This window comes from Rhinatrema bivittatum, chromosome 2 (genome assembly GCF_901001135.1).
Source record: "Rhinatrema bivittatum chromosome 2, aRhiBiv1.1, whole genome shotgun sequence".
NCBI lineage: Eukaryota > Metazoa > Chordata > Amphibia > Gymnophiona > Rhinatrematidae > Rhinatrema > Rhinatrema bivittatum.
Genome location: NC_042616.1, coordinates 460,300,667 through 460,319,646, shown reverse-complemented (window position 1 = coordinate 460,319,646; position 18,980 = coordinate 460,300,667). Strand labels below are relative to the sequence as shown.

Sequence of the window (18,980 nt, the reverse complement as noted above, 5' to 3'; positions counted from 1 at the left end):
ACATTAAGAAAGGTGGAAGGAAGGTCAAATGATTACCAGCATGGCTAAAAGTGAGATGAAAGAGGCTATTTTAGCCAAAAGATTTTCATTCAAAAATTGGAAGAAGGATACATCTGAAGAAAATATGATAAAACATAAGCATTGGTAAAATAAATGTAAGGCATTGATAAGACAGGCTAAGAGAGAATTTGAAAAGAAGTTGGCCACAGAGACAAAAATGCATAATAAAAATGTTTAAAAATATATCCAAAGCAGAAAACTTGCGAGGGAGTTCGTTGGACCATTAGATGATCGAGGGATTAAAGGGGCACTTAGGGAAGATAAGGCCATCATGGAAAGACTAAACAAATTCTTTGCTTTGGTGTTTACTGAAGAGGATGTTGGGGAGATACCCATTCCAGAGATGGTTTTTAAGGGTGAATACTCAGATAATCTGAACTAATTCACAGGGAACCTGGAAGATGTGGTAGGCTAGATTGACAAACTAAAGAGTAGTAAATCACCTTGACCGGATGGTATACACCCTAGGGTTCTGAAAGAACTCAAAAATGAAATTTCAGACCTATTACAATTCATTTGTAACCTATCATTAAAATCATCCATTGTACCTGAAGACTGGAAGGTGGCCAATGCAATCCCCAATATTTAAAAAGAGCTCCAGGAGTGATCTGGGAAACTATAGACCATTCAGCCTGACTACTAATAATGCTGTAAGCTGCCTTGAGTATTATTTGGAAAGGAAAGGGGGGGACTAAAAAAAAAAAAAAAGCTATATATGATGCCACCAGCAGTAATCATCAAACAGTTTTTCCTTATCTGCCTTGGGTGTACAGTGTTGCAAAGGACAATCTCGGAATCTGCCATGAGGAATCCAAAACCCAAAAGACAGCTGGCACACTGGTCTTAGGTGGGGAGGAAAAAGATGACATTTCTGCTCAAAAAACAGGTTATAAAACCAGCACCTGCTTGGCGACCCCTTCTTCCGAGAAGCCCAAATAGGCACTGACCGTATTCTTTTGTTCAGATTTGTGAATTATTTCTTACACGACATTTTGTAAAATAAACAGCAATTACAGGAATAGGAGTAGCCACAGATGTTAAACCATGCCCTTTATGTGCACAAGTAGTCATTGTGCTTCTATTCCTTATTTACACACACACTGAGAAAGTCCAGCTTTTCTGCTTTTTACTCAAAATCCCCTTGCATAATATTTTATTTTTAAATAGGATTGTAAGTTGCTGCCTGTTTGCAGAGCCCGTTTTTGAAAGAGAAAAAGAGCCACATTTTTTGAGATGTGGCTTTTTGAGCGTTACTGGGCTGCCTGCATATCCTGGGCCAGCAGCACGTCTGCTCCTGGCTGGCAATATAGATGCAGAAAGCGTTTTCTCAAAGTAAAATGATGCGATGATCATAGTCAAAACCATAGGAGACCCGTTGTACTGATCCACTGCATGTATCCAGTCTACAGGAGCTCTGGCATAATGAGGGAATAGTGATCAACCGAGGTCAGCCTCCTTACAGTGCCACCTTCTTTAAAAATGTGCTGACAGTTTTTTGGCCCTGTTTCTTTCCATTATTTCAATAAATTTAGTACATTTATTTTAAAAAAAAAATTAAATACAAAATAACTAAGCTCCGAGAGGTACAGCTGGCAATCCAGTAAACATGACGAGGTGGTCCCATCCTTGGACGATGAAAGAGGTGGTGGTTTTCTGTCACCTGGGGGACAGGCAGAGCCTTTTACTGAAGTACATGGCCTTATCTTTTCTTTTCACTTTATTTCATGTCTTGTCTTAGCCCTCCTTTTACTACAACCTTTCTCCCTCTCTCACAAGTGCCTCTTCTTTTCTCTTTTGCTTCTCCTCCTCGGTCATTTTCTCCTCCCATCTGTAGACTCTCCTTCCCTCCCAGTCCTCCCCCCATCTTTCTCTCTTCTTTAAGCCCTTCTTCTCATTTCCCCAGTCATCTCTTCCATTACTCCTATCTGTCATTCCTCTGTATCTCCCATTGTCTCATTCCCAGGCTTTTCTCTTCCCTCCTCTCTCCCTCCTCTCTCCCTCCCCTCCTATCCCTCAACCCTTCCAGCTTTTTCTCTCTTTCTCTTCCCTCCTTCACAGTTTCTCATCTCTCCCTCTGTCTGCTGTGGCTTCCTCCCTCCTGGTGGCCCATGACTCTTGGTTCCTGTGAGCCATGCGATGCCAGCAGTCGGAAGGAATCAGTGCAGAGGCAAGAGAAGGTGCAGGGAGCCAACTCTGCACAGAAAGAGGTGAGCTGGCTCATGTCTTTAGCAGCTGGAAGGGAGGCATTTTGGTCCAGCTCACAGCATCAGTGGCAGCAGGAAGGAGGCAGGGCCTCATCATTAGGTCACCAGGCAGCTTCCCAGATTCTGCAGCCGGTGCTAGATTCTGCGGCAAAGGCCAAGACTGCAGCAATTACCACGGCATCCTGGAAAATCGGAGGACCTGCTCAAACCATTCACTGTGGCATCCTTCCTTAGCAAGACAGCAGGGTGCAGCTTTTTATGTTTAAAACTGTGTATTAAAGCAAAATAAAACAAACGCTTGACATACATGGAACTCTGATGCATGACAAGCAACAGAGGTGTAAAGGTCATAGCAAATAATTCTCTCTCTTTTTTTCCCTACTTTACACCTATCCCTCAACACATATACACCTTCGGTTGTCAAGAGCTATTCCCACAGAACTATCCCTAGACATATTGTACAAAGCAGTAAAGCCAGAACCTTAAAAATCCATATTTTCCAACAACCCATTATCACGAGTATATCAGTAATCCCCCTATTCCCGCATCCACCCACCCCCAGCATAAAAAAAAACACATATCATGGAAAGTAGAGACACTGGCAAAGGAAGCAATGCCCTCACTCAGCAATATCAGGTGGTAGAGCAAAGAAGAGCATGCAGCAAAATTGTTATTTTCAAGGATAACTGATCACTGCCCTTCTCGCTCTAGGAGACAGTTGTTCCAGATATGGGTCCCATATCCCAATGAATTTTGTTTACTTCTAAAGGATTGGTCCGTAGTTTGATTCTCCATATGCATTAATCCATGCAAATTATTTCTCCATGTCCAAAAAGAGGGTGACGTCTGGTCATGCCACACCAAAAGAATTGACTTTTTCCCTATCAAACAGGCCTTCCTGACCAAAACAACGACACCCTTCCCCTGTATCTCAAATGATGCTGGTATGTCAAAAAGAACCCCCTCAGGTGTAAATATTACTGACTGACCCAGCATCTGGATGAGATATTTGCGAATTTTATCCCAAAACATTTTTACAATTGGGCAGATCCAGAAGAAATGTTCCAGTGTGCCTCTACCCTGCTGGTACTCGAGGCAGGGATCAGAACCAAAAAAAACACCATCTTTATGCAGCCAAGTAGGGGCCAAATAAGCCCTCTGCAAAATCAAAATCTTATATTGCATTTCACGAAGGTTTGCCTCTTCCGACAGCTCCAGGATGCGAGCAAAGGTGCGAATCACTTGCATGCCTTCCAAAGCTCCCGGGATTTCATTTTGTCATTTGGCCAGTAATTCATCCCAAGTAGGAATAGAAGGAACACCAGACATGGATTTACTAGAACAAGCTATACCAAGTCTGTTCCGGATATCTACCTGAATGCAGCTTCTTAAAGAGGCACATCCAGTGCTGCTCTAGGATCTTCCAAAAAAAAAAAACGGTCATTTATGGAACCTAACATGTAGCACTACATTTGCTGTCTTGTGCCTGAGGACATTCTTTCTGCTCTCCCTTATAGATGTGCTCAAAAGTTTTTCTTAATAGGAGTCAAAGTTGGGGCCACTCTTTAAGATGTGCAAAAGAGGCGGCAGGATGCAGCGCACCAGGGCACCATGTGCAGGCCACCAGAACCCCTTTTAGCTTACTTAGAAAAGAGACAGCTGAGGGGGGATATGATAGAGGTCTTTAAAATCATGAGAGGTCTAGAACGGGTAAATGTGAATCAGTTATTTACTCTTTCGGATAATAGAAGGATTAGGGGGCACTCCATGAAGTTAGCAAGTAGCACATTTAAAACTAATCGGAGAAAGTTCTTTTTCACTCAACGCACAATTAAACTCTGGAATTTGTTGCCAGGGGATGTGGTTAGTGCAGTTAGTGTAGCTGGGTTTAAAAAGGTTTGGATAGTTCTTGGAGGAGAAGTCCATTAACTGCTGTTAATCAAGTTTACTTAGCTGCTGCTATTGCTGGCATCAGTAGCATGGGATCTACTTAGTGTTTAGGTACTTGCCAGGTACTTGTAGCCCAGATTGGCCACTGTTGGAAACAGGATGCTGGGCTTCATGGGCCCTTGTTCTGACCCAGTATGGCAATTTCTTATGCTCTTAAGTTCCTTAGGCCCTAAAGATGCTGTTCTCCGTGATGTCCTCCCACCCTGTGCTAAACAAAGGAAAAGCCAAGCCGAGAAATATTACAGCTTCTTTATTTCTATTTTTGAAATATATGCCACTAAAATGGCTTACAACAATAAAATATCATGTACAGTCCAGTATACAATAATACAAATACACTGCATGATTCAATAAACAAGGTTAAAGTAGCACAGAATACAATCAAAATATCTAAAACATTTCAAAATATTACTGAAAAAATAATAAACAAAAACATTTCAGTATTCCATCAGTTTCCAGTCCCCCTCTCTCTTAGGACTGGAAATATGACAAATTAATTTCCTCACAGATAGCAAAAATCACTGCTAACTATTAGCTAACATCCAAGTACCCAGAAATCCCCTCTACAGGGTGACTGAGTTCATGAAGGGGCATACACCTCTTTGATGACAACACACAGGCCCACTTAAAAGCTCCAGACTGCCTATGACATCACAGTAGGTGGAGCCTGGCCTGCCGGGGGTGGGGGGAGCCCACAGTCTCCAGGTCAATGTTGAAAAATGTAAAACAAATTACATAAAAGCTTACTGTGGCATACATAGACTTGTTTCTTTGCAACCCAATCATGACAAAAAAAAAAACCCCAACCTAAAAACAAGCCATCAGAGAGACAGCAGATCAAGGATTGTCCATAAACCAAGTTTAGTCAATTCAGGAATGGAATTCCTGTGCAACAGTGATCCTCTCTGCCCAGCAGCATGCTCACTGCACAGTGTGAAATTCTGTTTCTGGCATGGGTCTGCCGCAGAGCAAACATGATACAACTTTAGTGCCAAGGGTCATCTTGAAAAACTCAAGATTTAGTAGGTGCACACATGCGGGTTTATCAGGCAGTCAGATGCTTCTATCCCCTAATAACACGAAAGGAAACCCCTTTAAGCTTCAGAAACCCAAAGCAGAGCTAAGGAGGGCCATCATCAAAACAGATTTCAAAGCAGGGCGAACTGTTAGCAAACAGATTCAGCACGGGTGAAAACATTATGAAAAAGCTTTTCCCATCTATGTGGTCTTTGCTCTCTCTCTCTCATACCATGACAGTTGTCCTGCCCATGAAGGTACAGTATTGATCGTACCATGACAAAGCGGACCTTCCTCTTATGCAGAGCGTGACGTCAATGATCCATCTAGGCACTGCTTTCACGGTTCCCCAGGTCACAACAGCAGTAAACCCAGCACATCAAGAGTTAGGGCAGAGGCAAAAGGAGCTAATCTGCTCCTTGTAAGGTCTGCAGCTGTGCATCGTTTACCCAGCAGGCCACCACCTATGCCATTCCTGGCAGCCGTGCCCTCATAGAAGGGTCTGTGACTTCATATGTTAGATGGATCCAGCTAACTTGGCCTCCCCATTCTTCACAAAGGCTATTGTTATAGGAGACAAAGTCTTTCCACCCTTCTGCTCTGTGCAGAGATCCAACGTGCAGAGAATTCCAAAAAGTTGGAATTGCGTTCAAAAATGCCCTGTCATGGGTTTCCCCAAGGAAAGCTTGGTGTGGCGAGGGTACATCCAGGAAACCTCACTGTCATAACTTAAGGGTTGTGGATATGCAGCATTGCATTCATCCATGGCAAAGTGCTTTCACCAAGCACTTTGTGTACCATCAATGCTGTTTTATGTTTAATGCACTGTAATATATTGGCAACCAATGCAACTCATGTAATATAGGCGAGATGTGCGCCCATAAACTCTGGCCAGAAATAATCTGGACAGCCACATTCTGTAAGTTCTGAATTGCTTTAATCAAGACAAGCCGGCATCCCTGCTGTGACCCTTTTCTCCTGAGGGGCGTTTCCTCAGAGGGTACACAAAATAGTTTGTCCTCTCTGGGGGCTTTCTTTCCTTTCCACTGTCCCCAGGGGTGAGTCCTTTCTATGGGGGAAGCTTCTGCTATGGTCCAGATGGGGGACGAGACCTCTGCTTGTGATAGGTATTTTCTGAGGATGCTTAATCAAGGAGACTGAACACAGGATGGGGTGTTCAGATAATAAAGTTTACCGATTATGTTAACAGCAAACCAATTTCTAAATGTGGTAATTGTCCGTACAAGGATTATCCTTTTACTTTCCCTGTAAGTGCTGATTTCCTGGCTCCAGGGGAGGTTTCTGACTCCCTTGAACTGGGGAGCGTGGTGGCTTCCCTGCTTCTGGTTGGCCCTGAATGGCTCCGGTCCCCTGGGAAGTTTCCCTAATCCTACCTGGGTCTGGCAGACTTCACAGGATACCCTGACCTGCACCTGTCTCCTGCCTGAAGGTCCTGGGAAGGGTCTTCCAAATGCTCCCTTGATTTGCAGTTGGGGATTTCTCCTTCTTTGTTCTCACAGAGTATGGTCAGGAATTGATGACCTGGCTGCTGAACCCAGGGTAATCTTCCTCAAAGCTCAGCCTGAAATATTTCAGGCTCAGTCCAAACTCTGGAGCTGCTTTACTTCCCTCCACACAGCTCCTAACCTGGTAGGATGTGCACCGGTTTGATTCTCCCAAATGAATTTGGGAAAGGCTTTAAGCTTCTCCAGTGGGAAAGGACCCTTCACTCTAGGATTCCTCTCCTACAGAAACTCTCTCCTGGATTCCTCCTCCAAAAACTCCCATTGTTCCTCTTACAGCCAGGTCCACCTCTTCAGCTACTTTGTTGGGGAGGAGCTGCCAATTCCTAGTCCTATCTACGGGGGACTAGGGACATCTAGTGGCCTACCTGTGGGGGTGCCACACTACAAAAACCAAATTTCAATAATCATGGTCTGAAGCACCAAGTGAAACTCGGGAGGACTAAGCAAAGATTTTAGCCTACATATAAGTCTCAACTTAAGTAAACCTGATTTCAAGTGTTCTTGCAAGGATAAATATGAATCCAACACCACCCCTAAACTTTTCACCTGTGAAGAAATGGGAATCACAGTATCCTCAATCCTGAATGAAGCATGAACAGATAACGTGGCAGAATGGTGCAAGATGATAACTTCAATCTTACTTACATTCAGGGCAAGTCTATTATGAGAAAGCCACTGTTTCATAGCAGATAAATAGATCAGAAGCATGTCAAAAGCAGTGGACCATGTTGCTTGAACAGGTATTAAAATACTGTATATCATCCACATATAGACGATATCTCATGCAGAGCTCAGCCAACAGCAAACAGATTGGGTCATATAGATAGTAAATAAAGTGGCCAATAAAGTAGATCCCTGAGGCACTCCAGTATTTAAATTGCACCAGTCAGGAACACAGGGACCAATTTTAACCTATTGAGATCAACCAGGCAAATAATTTATTTTTTTAGATTTTATATTCTGCTTTTTGGCACAGTGTACATCAAAGCAGATTACATTCAGGTACTAGAGGTATTTTTTCCTATCCCCTCAGGGCTTACAATCTAATTTTGTACCTGAGGCAACAAAGGGTAAAGTGACTTGCCCAAGGTCACAAGGAGCAACAACAGGATTTGAACGCTGGTTTCTGTGGGTCATAGAACACTGCTCTAACCAGTAGGCTACTCCTTCACCCAATAAATAAGTCTTAAACCAGTCAAGCACTGTTCCAGCAACTCCACATTCCATTAAACGAAAGATCAATATCTGGTGGTCAAGAGTGTCAAAAGCTGAGGAGATGTCAAGAGGCACCAGCACAAAACTCTGGCCACTATCGAACCCCCTTCTGAATACATCTACTAAACTAGACAACAGTAATGTTGTGGTACTTAGGCTTTTTTAAAAACTGAAGTGCTACTGATCAAGACTGCTATGCTTCTCAAGAAAAGTATCCAATTGCTTCAAAACTGCTGATTCCATGGTTTTACAAAAGAATGTCAGAGAAGAAATAGGGCAACAGTTTGCCAGCTCAGCTTAAGACCTTGATTTCTTTAGCAATGGTCTGACTGAGACTTGCTTTTAAAACAGTTGGCAATTTTCCTTCAGCTAATGACATAGTCACAGTGGGTGCAATATATGGACAAATAACATTGTTAACTGCCTTCAATAACCTGACAGCACATGGGTTTAGTGAGCAAGAGGAAGAATTCATCGATGAAATCTACTGAATGAGCTCCACTCATTAAACCATAGAAAACTGGTTTCCATTTAACATGAACATGGCCTGGTAAATTTAATGACCAGGCTGAGGCTACTGAGAAACTGGCATATATTTTGAAACTCTTGTTAGCAAAAAAATTTAAAAAAAAAAATGCCATACAGCAAAGTTATCTAGAGGCTGAGTTAAACACGTCACCATTTTTTGCTTAGAAGTGTGTGCCGCAGATCCAGCTGTTAACACTCTGTAGCTCTGTGTCATCTTTCCCATTTATTTTTTTTTTGATGTGGTGGGAGTTTTATGTAAAAAAAAAAAAAAAAAGACATGTACTGTTTTTGTGTGCTGAGGCAATGAGATTTTGGGTGTGGGTGCAACCTGTCCTGTGCTTCGTTACATTGCTTTGCATTTCTTCATATTGTAGTTTCCAATGCCAGTCTATTTTCAAATGGGCTACTGTTACCTGCCTTGTGTTCTCATGATTCTCAGGGGGTCGGTTTCCTATATGGAGACATTGCCATGCAGATTCCTCTCTCAAAGGGCCTTCGTTCTCCAGCCCAGTTTTTCCAGCAGTGCATGCACACCCTGCAGCGGAAGAGATGGCCCTGATGGACCCGGAGCTCTGTGTGCTGTTTCACATCCTGCCCATCACCTCCCGGGTTCTCCTTTGCCTGTGAACATACTTTCTTAATTTTCTTGTTTCTCTTTCAATCCCCACCACAGCAATATTGAACCTCTGGTGAGAGGGATCAGATGAAGGAAGAGGACATTCCAGAGAAGGAAGAGACTCCCCCTTCCCCCAAGGAAGGCACATCAAGGACAGAGTAAAAGAAACTAATATGACATGGCTTGGCTTGGCTCCCACAGAAGAAAAATAAAATAAAATCATTTCCTTCCATAGAAGATAGTGGGAGATAGGCAATAGAAAGGGAGGCTCAAAAAAAGTTATTCCTACTCTGAGCTGGAGAGCAAATATATTCAGTGCAAAGGCCTCCAGTAAGTGGATATAAGCTGCATGTGACAACGTGGATGGTCTGGGGGAACCAGCGGAAATCCTTAATGGGTTGCCCATGGTGGCCCGGCTTCCTGTATGCCCCAAAATTTGCTGATTGGATATTTATTTGGCCCAGATATTCCCTAATATTTGGCCAAACCTGAACATCTGGCACTATTTTGCCAAGAAGAGGCTGATCTTTGCTAAGCAAATAGTGAACTGGCTTGTATATTGGTTAAATTAAGAATGACCCTCCTACTTTTTATTCACTGTCCTTTCAGCATGCTGGGGTTTGATAGTTTAATATGACAAAGTATACAAACTTTAGATGTTTATGGCATTCAGAGACACATACGTTACTATGTTGAGTTCCAATCCTTTATATTCCTGTAGTAAGAAAACTTCAATAAAGACAATTCTAAAAATATATATAAATATTGAGAAAAGCTCAGTTTAATTTTCTATACAAGGTGTATTTGACAAACTGGCCAAGCTTTATGCAACGTCACCGCTATGTCACACATGTAAAGCAAAAGGAAGGGGACTTGTGATATGTGCTGTGGTCCCGTGGTCCTGGAAACAGGCTGTGTGAGGATTCTGGTGGTTGGGATACCACTCACTGTGAAAGTGGTTATTCTAGCAGACAGGCAGGAAATGGGACGTTTTACAATACAAACTAGGTTCTACAGCACGGCTAGGGCAGCTGCCCAGAAGTGCATGGTTGTGTCCTTGGGAAAAAAAAAAAAGAGCATTTCCTGGATAAGAAGGCACAGCTTCCGGAGTTGAGTGAGACTGAAAGACCCATATGCAAAAATCAATGGAAGGAAAGCAACCGGTGGCCAGTGTGGTGGTGGTGGTGGTGAATCTGTTTCTGGATGGCATCAGGGAATAACAACCAATGATATTTAATTCACACAAGTTTTAATGGCAATTTGATCAGATGAGGTATTTTTATCTGAATTCAGGATAAACGCAGCAAGTGAAGCATCACATATCAGGATTGCAAATCTTGAAAATGAGTAAGTGAATAAAAATTACAGTTAATCTTGATTTTAAGACTGACATGGTGGCTAGAATTTGACAAGTGCTTAGATTGGTGGTGGGGAAGGAGGGTTGTTTTGCTAAGTGCCACACTTTATGATGACACAGAGTTTCTGTAACATGCACTGGGAAAATTAACACACGTAAGCCTGCAATAACAAAACGGCACGCGGTTATGTACAGAGCCTGCTCTTCCTGTAAAGGGGGCTCCTGCAGAGCCAGCCTCTCCTCAGACGTGCTTACAGTTTGGTCCCTTGACTTCAGTGTAGAAGCGGTCAAGCATCACTTTGTGATGGATCGCTGGCTGCACAATTAAGGACAGAGTGGGAACAGCTGCTTGGCGAAGAGGACCTCAGTGACCTTCCTCCATTATATTCTCATGGGGGAGACAAACTCACTCTTAGCCCCAGGGACTGCTCTGTGTCAAGGCACCACCTTCCTACCGACTGCCAGACAACGGCTCTGCGCGTAATGGTTCTCTCTTGATCAGTGCTTCCCTGTGTATGACCTGTGCATCGGGGCTTCATGGCTTAGCACAGCAGGTAGAACAAAGTCATCTAAGGTTTGCGCTCAGCTCAGAGAGCACCTGAAGCTTCTGGAGTATTAGCAGGATGATGACGAGAGGATTCAGCAGCCCCCCCCCCCCACTACTGCTAGTGTTTCCAGGAGCCAGAGTTGAGTCCCAGTCTGTCCTGTTAGTAACCTCCCACCACCTTAAATGCTCAGAATATAGGCCGAGTCATATCACCTGTACTATAACAAAAAAAAAAAAAACAACCCTGTTCTTAGAATTTTTAAAGTAAATTAGCCCTTAATTATTTTCAACATTTGAGCTCCTGGTTTAGCTTCCTGAATTTGACCTAAACAACTTAGGAGATATCGTAACTGGCTTGTGAGACATAACACTGTAGCGTCCATTCCTTTTGCTTCCGGGCCTGAATATCCCTGGCCTTGCTGGTTGCTCCGGCTCTCAGGTCATGCTGCCCACACTCTCAGTCCTTCTTCACCAGCCAGACCTCGTTGCGCCGGCCGTAGGGCTTCATGGGGGGGTCATATCCATTGCAGAAGTAGAAGTCGGTGCGGAGCGTTTCTTCCTCCCCCAGGGCCGAGCGCAGCTTGGCTGCATGAGCCACATAGTCAGCTTCTTTGGCAAAACCGCCAAACTGCCTGTCAATAAACCAGACAGCAATGCGTCATGTGCCATGGAGGCGTAGAGAGGGAGAGTCAGGAGGACATGGGCGGGTAAAAAGGGGAGAAAGAGTGAAAACAAGGGGTGAAGCGTGAAAGAGGAGAGAGTCAGCTGGGAGAGAGAACAAGACGGGAGAACAGCTGATGTGACGAGGGAGCGAGAAAGAGTAAAGGGAGAGATGTCAAGGGGGCAGAGGGGGGAAATGGAGAGGATGATATCATGGGAACAGAGATGATGGGAAAAAATTCAAGAGAAAGAGAAGGAGATAAAGAAGGGAGCGCATGGGGAGAAAAACAGAAAAAAGGATAAAAAGAGGGGGAGAGAAAAAAAATGTGGAAGATGGAGGAATAACCAGAGATTGTGAAAGGGAGAAAAAGAGACCAGGAGAAAAACATGAGAATGGAGATTATGTAAAAGAGAAAGCAAGGGATGGAGAAAGGCAGAATGAAAAAGAGAACAGGGGAAACAGAACTAGAGAGATATTCATACTGGAGGAGCCTTAACTATCAGAAGTTAAACTGTATTCTCTGCAGGCTACGATACCTTTTCTGGGACCAGTCTAAGGACTGCCACTGAAGATGCTGTACCTGAGCTTCCCCCTTTTCTTCAGGTGAGATTTGAAAGTGCAGGTACAGCTGAATAATCAAAACCAGAGTGCAGGGCAAGTCAGACTGGCGTAGAAAAGAAACTCAATCCATCTAGTCCCTGAATGGAAGCAGTATTCCATTTCTCACTAACGCATCATTCAATTCCATTTCCCCCTTTCACACTGCTCTCCCCCCTGTCTACTACCTGTAAAGGTTCGGGCTCATGACTGTGCCCGGCAATGAAGTAGCTCATTCGTGTGTTTGCTATGTGCAGCCCTGGCATGCCCCAGGATGCCTTCCCACTGCCTACTCTTAATCTGAGCACCAGGGCAACAGACAAAATATACCATGCAGGATGTTTTTTAGCCCTTCGGAAATCGGTGGGAACGACTCTTGCTTGTGTCTTGCTGCGTGGAGGTGTGCAGCATGCTGACCACAGCAGCAGATTATGCTGTAATATGGGCTTTGTTTGTTTAAATTGCCAGTGCTTTATATTTTCTTTTTCTAAGTCTGTCAGCAAATATAGTTATAAAATTGGACCGGGCTATCAAACACAATATGAATATCCCTGTTATTGTAAGCATGGGTAAGAATTGCATGTGTTCTAGTACCTGTCCATGTAATTTGTCTTTGCAATCATTTCTTTTCATTTATCCTCCAAGAGTTATGTTTTAAGCAAGCCCTGCCCCTACCATCTGCTTTTTCTATGACATATATTAATGCACAGTTTGCAGTACAAATATTATTTTTTCTTATTATTAGAAACCCAGCTGGACTGTCTTTGCATTAGTGAGTCTTGGCACTCAGAGGCTGGCCTTGCTGTTTTACATCAATTTACATTCACCCAATTACACAATTTTACAACAAGCCAGAAGGGGAAGAGGCAGAGATGGGGTACTCTAAACAAAAGTATTCAAGCAACGCAAAGAATAGTTGAGTCGGTAGAAGCATGTCAGTGCCTTAACAACTGGATTCTCTGGATAGTATATTGTTCACCTGGTCTTCCTTGTTCTAACACTTTCATTTACATCTGAATTTATTGCCATTCTTTGTTTTAAATACGAAAAGTTGATGATTATTGGCAATTAAAACATTCCTATAGATGATTTATCTAAAATGTGCAAGACAGCAGTTTTTATCTGTATTGCCAATGCTTGAATTAACTCAAATTGTTGATGGTCCTAACTCATGAAGATGGGCACATTTCAGACCTAATGATTATTCCTAACTCCCGGACTTTAGAGAAACTGCTTTGAAACCTTAAGTTGGTGAAAGTTGGATGGCCTAACCATTATCGTAAACAATACCTCAAAATATTGGTACACCCAGTACTTTCTTTCAAATATTAAGGAATAGTTACAATATATTTGTGGGACCACTACTCACAGGGTCAAGGTATTTTTACCAGACTCTTTCATATGGTTCTTGGTCCGTTTTACTTTGTATTTTTTTCAACATTTTTTTAAATTTTTCAACACACTTTCAACACATTTTTTTGTGATTTTGTTCTTTTTATGCCAAGCTGATGAAAACTCCAAACACAGTCACATATGAAAGTCTTTTAAGTTGTCACTTTTTCTCATTCCAAAGAACAATTAATTCAGCAAAAGTACTTATCTGCATATCCCAACACGATCGCGTTTCGGACCCCCACTCTTGAGGTCTTGCTTCAGGGGACAAAAATTTTCATCTTATTCTGTGACAAACAAACCAGAATGAAGTGTTCAATAGCTATCTCCAATCATTTTAGTAGACGCGATCCCCGCTTGGAATCGCCTTTCTTTGAAACATGGCTTTTGCTGAATTAATTGTTCTTTGGAATGAGAAAAAGTGACAACTTAAAAGACTTTCATATGTGACTGTGTTTGGAGTTTTCATCAGCTTGGCATAAAAAGAACAAAATCACAAAAAAATGTGTTGAAAGTGTGTTGAAAAATTTAAAAAAATGTTGAAAAAAATACAAAGTAAAACGGACCAAGAACCATATGAAAGAGTCTGGTAAAAATACCTTGACCCTGTGAGTAGTGGTCCCACAAATATATTGTAGCTATTCCTTTATATTTGAAAGAAAGTACTGGGTGTACCAATATTTTGAGGTATTGTTTACAATTGAGGTACCCGGAATACACAAGGTGTGCAAGAGCCTATATTGTGTGATTACTAACCATTATCGTGCCAGGTTCGAATTGTATGATTTGCCTCAGACCAAGATAAGTCCTGAGACTTTAACACAAAGGACTTGCTGAAAAATATTGATTTGAGCACCTAACAACAGCACGTCAAGTTGTTAGACTACATTTACTTTTCTTTCTTCTTTAACATCAAAAGCAGAAGCAGTTTATAATGAAGCTGCTCCAATCACTGTCAGATCTGCAATTAAATTGTCTTCTCGTGTCTTCTGATTTTTTTCTGGAACGATATCTCCTTAAATGAAAATTAAGACAAGTGAAAGAAAGTGGCAGAAGTATCAGTGTGCTGACCTTTGGGATACTAATAGGATAGTATATGCCAATTAGAGAAAGTTTTTTTTGCCTTGTGAAAGTCCTTTTATGCTGTGTGAGAGAGCATGAAATGAACTCCCTCAGAACACATTAAAGGCCCAGGTACAACTACATGTACCGGTCCCTCCTTATGTCCCAACCCAGCAAGGGATTCTGGGATAGGGTGGATCACTGCAAGCAAGGTTAAGAGACCAGGGCCGGTGGGATGGACTCAGGTTCAGAGACAGAGGCCTCGAGAATATGAACTATTTTGTTGAATTACACAAGCCAGCTAACTTGTTTTGTTTACTATTACCGAACAGTAAAGAAGCTTATAAAGATTGTTGCCAGAGTCCAGCCTTGAGTCTGTTCTCTGGCTAGTCCTGACCACTCAGCATCTCATTCTGCTCAAACCAAAATTTCATTAAACAAGCTGTGGGGCTGACCAAGCGAATCTCCTAGGCTGGAGCAGAAAAGCCACACTGACTTCAGCCTTTCAAATGCAATTTCAGCTTTATTAGCATTCACAGCACTTTAACACCATAGTAGACTGCCTTAACACTAGACAGTGTACATAACACCATAGTAGACTGCCTTAACACTGGACAGTGTACATAACACCATAGTGGACTGCCTTAACACTAGACAGTGTACATAACACCATAGTGGACTGCCTTAACACTGGACAGTGTACATAACACAATAGTGGACTGCCTTAACACTGGACAGTGTACATAACACCATAGTGGACTGCCTTAACACTGGACAGTGTACATAACACCATAGTGGACTGCCTTAACACTGGACAGTGTACATAACACCATAGTGGACTGCCTTAACACTGGACAGTGTACATAACACCATAGTGGACTGCCTTAACACTGGACAGTGTACATAACACCATAGTGGACTGCCTTAACACTGGACAGTGTACATAACACCATAGTGGACTGCCTTAACACTGGACAGTGTACATAACACCATAGTGGACTGCCTTAACACTAGACAGTGTACATAACACCATAGTGGACTGCCTTAACACTGGACAGTGTACATAACACCATAGTGGACTGCCTTAACACTGGACAGTGTACATAACACCATAGTGGACTGCCTTAACACTGGACAGTGTACATAACACCATAGTGGACTGCCTTAACACTAGACAGTGTACATAACACCATAGTGGACTGCCTTAACACTGGACAGTGTACATAACACCATAGTGGACTGCCTTAACACTGGACAGTGTACATAACACCATAGTGGACTGCCTTAACACTAGACAGTGTACATAACACCATAGTGGACTGCCTTAACACTGGACAGTGTACATAACACCATAGTGGACTGCCTTAACACTGGACAGTGTACATAACACCATAGTGGACTGCCTTAACACTGGACAGTGTACATAACACCATAGTGGACTGCCTTAACACTGGACAGTGTACATAACACCATAGTGGACTGCCTTAACACTGGACAGTGTACATAACACCATAGTGGACTGCCTTAACACTGGACAGTGTACATAACACCATAGTGGACTGCCTTAACACTGGACAGTGTACATAACACCATAGTGGACTGCCTTAACACTGGACAGTGTACATAACACCATAGTAGACTGCCTTAACACTAGACAGTGTACATAACACCATAGTAGACTGCCTTAACACTAGACAGTGTACATAACACCATAGTAGACTGCCTTAACACTGGACAGTGTACATAACACCATAGTGGACTGCCTTAACACTAGACAGTGTACATAACACCATAGTGGACTGCCTTAACACTGGACAGTGTACATAACACCATAGTGGACTGCCTTAACACTGGACAGTGTACATAACACCATAGTGGACTGCCTTAACACTGGACAGTGTACATAACACCATAGTGGACTGCCTTAACACTGGACAGTGTACATAACACCATAGTAGACTGCCTTAACACTAGACAGTGTACATAACACCATAGTAGACTGCCTTAACACTAGACAGTGTACATAACACCATAGTAGACTGCCTTAACACTGGACAGTGTACATAACACCATAGTGGACTGCCTTAACACTAGACAGTGTACATAACACCATAGTGGACTGCCTTAACACTGGACAGTGTACATAACACCATAGTGGACTGCCTTAACACTGGACAGTGTACATAACACCATAGTGGACTGCCTTAACACTGGACAGTGTACATAACACCATAGTGGACTGCCTTAACACTGGACAGTGTACATAACACCATAGTAGACTGCCTTAACACTGGACAGTGTACATAACACCATAGTGGACTGCCTTAACACTGGACAGTGTACATAACACCATAGTGGACTGCCTTAACACTGGACAGTGTACATAACACCATAGTGGACTGCCTTAACACTGGACAGTGTACATAACACCATAGTAGACTGCCTTAACACTGGACAGTGTACATAACACCATAGTGGACTGCCTTAACACTGGACAGTGTACATAACACCATAGTAGACTGCCTTAACACTGGACAGTGTACATAACACCATAGTAGACTGCCTTAACACTGGACAGTGTACATAACACCATAGTGGACTGCCTACCTTTGCAGTACATTTTCATTCCTTCTGGTCTGGGTAAGAATAGATTTACAGGAGCTGCCTCTCCTGGAGGCATGGGGGCCTCCTGAACCCAGATGGACTTACACTGTTATCCTATCCCAGCTAGTCCTGCCCTGCGGACTTTCCCCTTCCCTGCATGATCCTGCCCACAGAGCTCTCTCTTTCTGTGGGATTTAAGGTGGACCAGGCACCTAGCCTGATCCTACACACACAAAAAGGGTCACTTCATCACCTAGCCCCCCCCCATCCTACACACACAAAAAGGGTCACTTCATCACCTAGCCCCCCCCCCCCCCCCCAGCTTGGAGCCCAGCCAGAGAAGTACCACACTCCCCTTCATCTGGCCTTCCACCAGCTAGGATTGGGGTCAGGGAACTAGGGTCATGCTCACCCCTACACCTTAGGATTCCTCCTGGCCGCACTAGTACTATCACCCATTGTGCCGTTCATCCAGTATGCACCCCCAGTCCTTTATTTGAGTCCATTGATGGCTTTGGGTTACGATTCCACCCTAGTGGGACTCTATGGATTGGCTATGGGACTTGCAGTGAGTGCTTTTTCCTCTTCTTTCCTGTGACTTGTGCCTCCTCTGCACCATTGCAATCACTGCCCTCTAGCGATTCAACAGCACCTCTCACTGATTCCTCGGCAACACCACATCTTGGCTCCTCTGTAGCCCCTCTCGCTGGGGTCTCTACGCTCCCTTTCTCAGGACTCTTCAAGACCCCTCCTTCTAAGCTATCCATGGCAGCGCCATCAACTGAGTTCTCTGTAGTCTCCTCTCACTGGGGTCTCCATGGCCTCTGTGTTCCCTTCAGCTGGCCCCTTGGTAGCGCCTCTCTCAGGCTCCTCCTTGCTGCCTTCCTCTGGCCACTGTGACTAGTTTTTGTTGTGCTAGTGGTGGACCCGAGGTGGGGTTGATGCTTCCCGTAGGGCAAGCCCCACGGGTCCCCACCATCGGGAGGGGGAGCAGACCGGGAGACGGAGGCTGACTGGAGCTTCGCCAATACCAGCCTTTGTTCCCCGCAGGTTGAGCCCTTGGGTGCCGGGGCCAGCTGGTCTTAGGCGGGCCTCCGTCAGACGACTCCCAGTGAAAGATGTAGCAGGTAGCCAGGAACCAACAGAGGTATCGGAAGGACCAAGGTAGGTCCAGACGAGGCAGAAATCCAGAGACCCAGGCGGCAAGGACAGGTCAGAAGCAAGGATAGGTGATACCAGAGGCGAGGTCAGGAACAGGCTGGAGTCAGGGCAGGTGGCAGAGCTAGGCGAGATTCAGCGAAGCAAGGGTCAAGGCCGGTAATCAGTCCACAGCGTAGTCCAACTAAGCAAGGGTCAAAGTCGGTAATCAGTCCTGAGCGTAGTCCAACGAAGCAAGAGTCAAATCTGGTAATCAATCCTGAGCATGGTCCAACGAAGCAGGGGTCAAAGCCAGTAATCAGTCCAAGGCGAAGGCTAGGTAGGGACCAGGAACAGAGTCAGGAACAGGAACCAGGAACAAAGCACATGACTAGCGTGGAGACCTGTTGCCAAGGCAAGGAATGAGTGGCAGGCCCTGCCTTAAGTAGCAGGGCCCGATGATGTCATCATCCGGGGCTGTGGTGCATGTGTGCGCCTAGGAAGAAG

At 43.9% G+C, this 18,980-nt stretch overlaps 1 protein-coding gene across 3 annotated transcripts in view; it reads right to left on the bottom strand.

The window, feature by feature from the left end:
• Window positions 1–9,879: 9,879 nt before the first annotated feature.
• Window positions 9,880–18,980, bottom strand: part of HEBP1 (heme binding protein 1) — a 31,809-nt gene continuing 22,708 nt past the window's right edge. For 2 of the 3 annotated variants that reach the window (XM_029590465.1, XM_029590464.1), the window contains exon 4: window positions 9,880–11,652. In XM_029590465.1, coding sequence (XP_029446325.1) covers window positions 11,478–11,652 — 175 coding nt within the window. In that variant the 3' untranslated portion in view covers window positions 9,880–11,477. The remainder of the gene's footprint in view (window positions 11,653–18,980) is intronic. The other variant, XM_029590466.1, reaches the window with a different exon arrangement.